Consider the following 4,273-nt stretch of genomic DNA (forward strand, 5'->3'; position numbering starts at 1 on the left):
GAAAATGTAAAATATATATATAATAATAATAAATTATTTTTTTATTCATATTATTTATTTTAAAATATATTATTTTTTAATTTAAATCATTTATTAATATTTCAAATTATATATTACAAAAAAAACTTATAAAACTTAATATATTAATATAATTTATTTTAAAGTATAATTTATTTTTTAATTTAAATTATCTATTAATATTTAAATTAATATATATATAATATTAATTATTAAATAATATTACAAATATATATATATATAAAAATAAGTTAGGTGTATAAGCTAAATCAAACATACCCAAACTTAATAATTAAATAAGGTAAGATCATATCAAACATACTTGAGAATAAACTGATAAACGCGTCAATGCGTCAATAAGCTAAGAATAGATTGAATGAAACTAGCTCTTAAATTTAAATATATGAATAAATATTTTTATTTGAAATATTTTTTTTTTTTAATGTTAATAGAAAATTATATATAAACATATTATAAATCCATTTTAGTTAAATATAAATGATATTTATTTATATATATATTTAAAACTATTAGATTTTTAATTTTTTTTTAAAAAAATTTCACTATTTATGGTCCTCATTCCAAGTATAGTACATGTTCTAACTGGGTTAACATTTTGTCAAAAAGCTATAAATTTAACATTCATAAATCATAATAATATATTTTGGATAACAAATTTAATTTTTGATGACATAAGAAAAAAATCCTAAAAAATAACAATCATCTAAATAATCATAATCAAATAAATTTTAACAAAAAAAATATCAATAATAATAATAATAATAATAATAATCTAATATCCTAGAGCTGGTTTGATAATAGGTTTTTCTTGAAGTTTTTACCTAAATTTAATATTTTTTATATTTTACTTCTCTTTGTTCTTGAAATAATAAACTACATTTTATTTAATATATATTCTCTCTTATAATATATTTAAAATGTAAAATGATGAATCAATTTTAAAAAACTAATTGTTTTACAATTAAATCATATAATTATTTTATCAAACCCAACTAAAAATAAATAAATAAATCAAACAAGCCTCTCTTTCTATCCCATCTCCCTCAAATATCTCTTTCCTCCCTCAAACTTTACTTACTGATTATCGATAAACTCAAAAGTGAGATCTTGCTAGAATCTGCTTCCTCAAACAGCGGTAATTAAATGTTTTTTTTTTTTTTTTTCTGGTTTTCGGGTATTCTTTCAATCTTTGTTAAGATTAGATACTTAATTTAATATTCTTTCAATATTTGTTAGGAATAGATGTTTAGTTGAGTATCTTTCAATGTTTGTTAGTGTAGTGTATATGTTTTTTTTCATATATTCTCTCTGTTTCTCGGATCAGATATATTTGATATATTGTCTGTATCTCGGATCATATCTATGTTTTTGGATTATAAAATTTAAGATATGTTTTTTTAATTTAGTAAATTTCAATTACAGCATCTCTTTCTATATGTACTCTTATTTGTTGGGTGCTGCAGTTCACTAATATTTCTTTTTTGGAGATATGATCTATGAGCCTCATCTTATACACAGATGAGTGATGAGTTTGGGCAACAAAATGACAAATCCAAAATTTTAACATTAAAATTAAATTGTTGTATGATTTTTTTTTTTTTTTTGCCTTTATACTTAGTTGAGTATATTTTAATGTTTTGTAGTGTTGTGTTTTTATGACTCATTTGAATTTATGTTCAGATAATCTTCAAAAAATCTTCAAAAAGGAAAACACTTCTAGAATCTTTCAGAATAAATGGCGTATAGGTCCAAACAGGTAACAAAGATTTTTTTAAAATTTGTCGCCTAGGTTAAATTATATTTTAATTTTGTATTTCTTGTTTTAGATTTTTACTCGCAACCATCAAGTTGAATTATCAAAATGGAATCTTGATAACCGAGTTTTGCTAAGGATTAATGAAACTGGATTTGAAAATATTCATCATATGCATAATATGATGAGGACGGATTTAAACTTGTTTTTGGCATTAATACATTGTTATTCTTTGGAAGAACATTGTTTTATTATCGGACATAGGCGTATAGTGCCTACATTGGAGGACGTTTTAAGAATCATGGGTCTTCCCATTGATGGAAAAGCTGTCACTGGGAAGGATTTTGAAAGAACAGAAACAGAAGAATTGTGTTACGAGTTATTAGGCGATACACGCTATATTTCAGGCCGTAGCGGCACTGAAATATCATTGAAGGGGTTAAGAGAAAATTTACAGTATATCCCTAGGGATTCGGAGGATATTGATATATATGTGCGCGCCTATGTGTTGCACGGAATAGGATGTCTTATATGTCCATCGATGAATCCTTCCGGTGTTTCATCCATGTTTCTCGGCCTTTTGAGAAACATTGATGAATTAAAAAACTTTGCTTGGGGAGCCGCTTTCTTGGCTCAATCAATGAATCAAGTTCGTCATTTGAAGACGAACATTGATTCGGCTACGACTACGGGAGCTTGTATTCCCTTTTTTATGGTAAGTTAATTTTTATATTTTTTAAATATGATGTTTATTATTTAAATAAATATACTAACATTTCTTTTTGTTATTATCATTATTATAGGTGTTTTTGTTTGAACACGTAAATGGGCTAACAAATGCCTCAATGCGTTTAAACCAAATTCATTTTGAGCTGCCAATTGAATTTCCTCTGCTTGTATCTTGGTCATTTCTTTTGGTTAATAAGAGTAAGAACAATCACGGAAAGCTGAGCGTTGAAACATTTCTTCATTTTCTTGAAAGGAGTGAGGTGTGTTTAATCATTGTTTTACTTTTTCCACATTTTAAATTTTATTTACTGACAATTTATTTTTTTAACTTCGAATAGATTTTACCAAGACCATATAATCGCTTGGATTTTGCGTTTCTACCTCCATATCTTAGATCTCATCTTCACGTTGCATACACACATACTGTGTTGATATGTTTTGAACAACTAACACATCATAAGCCACACATATTCCCCGAGAAGATGGGACTGGAGCAAAGAGATATTGGCGAGATTCATTCTCTCCCAAAACCAAGTTCAAAGCAGCGCAAAGCGGCTGAAAAACCTGATTGGGCTTTAAAGTTTAATAAACATGTCGCATTTTGGAATAATAGGACAAATCATTTCATATGCAGTTACGACAAGCTAATTGGTAAGATTTTAAATTAATAATACATTCATTTAAAATAAACAATTTTATTCTATTTCATTAATAAATTTATATTTTTTCAGAGTTGGGAGTTGTGGGAGAGAACGAAGATGAAGAAGCTGGAAATGAAGATGATGATGAAGAAGCTGAGAATGAAGATGATGATGGAGACGATGAGGAAGGAGTGGATGAAGATGATCAAGCGGGGGATGAAGATGATGATGGGCTTAGGAGGAGAAATCTATCTATGCCCTGGAAGAAGAGAATAATTGAAATTGATACAAACAAGACGAAAGCTCCCAATGCTTAGCTCAAAATATGTCCTCAATTTTCGATATATATATTTTTTTTAAACGGTTAAATTTTTTGAGTAGTTCCTTTCTGAATAGTTTAGTCATGCATTTCAATCCCAAACAATGTTCCTCAAAACACCGTCCTAGCTCGTTGAAATAGGCAATCGCAAAGTTGATGTTAAAATCGTGTAATGGGTGCACATTCTAGAGGGCTCTTCTTCTTGACACTGGGAAGGATGCCCTGATAAGATCAAGTTCATAGCTGCTGGCCAAACAGTTCTTCCAGTCAATAATGAGCTTATCTTGAAATACTTTTTATTCTTTTTTAATCCCTATATATTGATTCAAAACATATCATGGTTTTGAGTAAATGTGTGATATGCATGTTTATCTATATTCAGTTGTTTTTATAAATAATGTGTAGAAATTAGTAATATATACATATTTTTTTATAAAGTTGTGTTTCATCTTCTTTTTATTAGGTACACTTATTTTTGATTGATATTAAGGTTAAAGGGCGAAAGATTTCAATTAAAGTCCACAAATTTGTCTGTAATAAAATAAGAAGCAATGATAGGGTCATAACTTCAAACTGGGGAATGTTTGATTGCATGATCGATGCCAATCAGTTGTGTGTGACTGTGACAATCAATGATTCTCTCTTTGCAAGTGTTAATTGGCTTAACATTTTTTATTTGTATTTTTTTAATCTATAAATTTGGCTTTAACTTCCTTTCAAACCATGTAGGTCATGTTTGCAAATAAAGGAAAACTGTTGGCTTATCCTAAAGTAGCTAAGAATTGGTGAGTT

At 27.5% G+C, this 4,273-nt stretch overlaps 1 protein-coding gene across 1 annotated transcript; it reads left to right on the forward strand.

Moving 5' to 3' along the window:
• Positions 1-1,774: 1,774 nt before the first annotated feature.
• On the forward strand, positions 1,775-3,479 carry LOC124925234 (serine/threonine-protein phosphatase 7 long form homolog). The gene is made up of 5 exons (XM_047465204.1): positions 1,775-1,795; positions 1,866-2,507; positions 2,596-2,781; positions 2,860-3,172; positions 3,253-3,479. Exons 1-5 carry the CDS (start codon positions 1,775-1,777, stop codon positions 3,477-3,479), a joined length of 1,389 nt encoding a protein of 462 aa, XP_047321160.1.
• Positions 3,480-4,273: the final 794 nt, after the last annotated feature.

This window comes from Impatiens glandulifera, chromosome 2, assembly GCF_907164915.1.
Source record: "Impatiens glandulifera chromosome 2, dImpGla2.1, whole genome shotgun sequence".
In the NCBI taxonomy this organism is placed as follows: domain Eukaryota; kingdom Viridiplantae; phylum Streptophyta; class Magnoliopsida; order Ericales; family Balsaminaceae; genus Impatiens; species Impatiens glandulifera.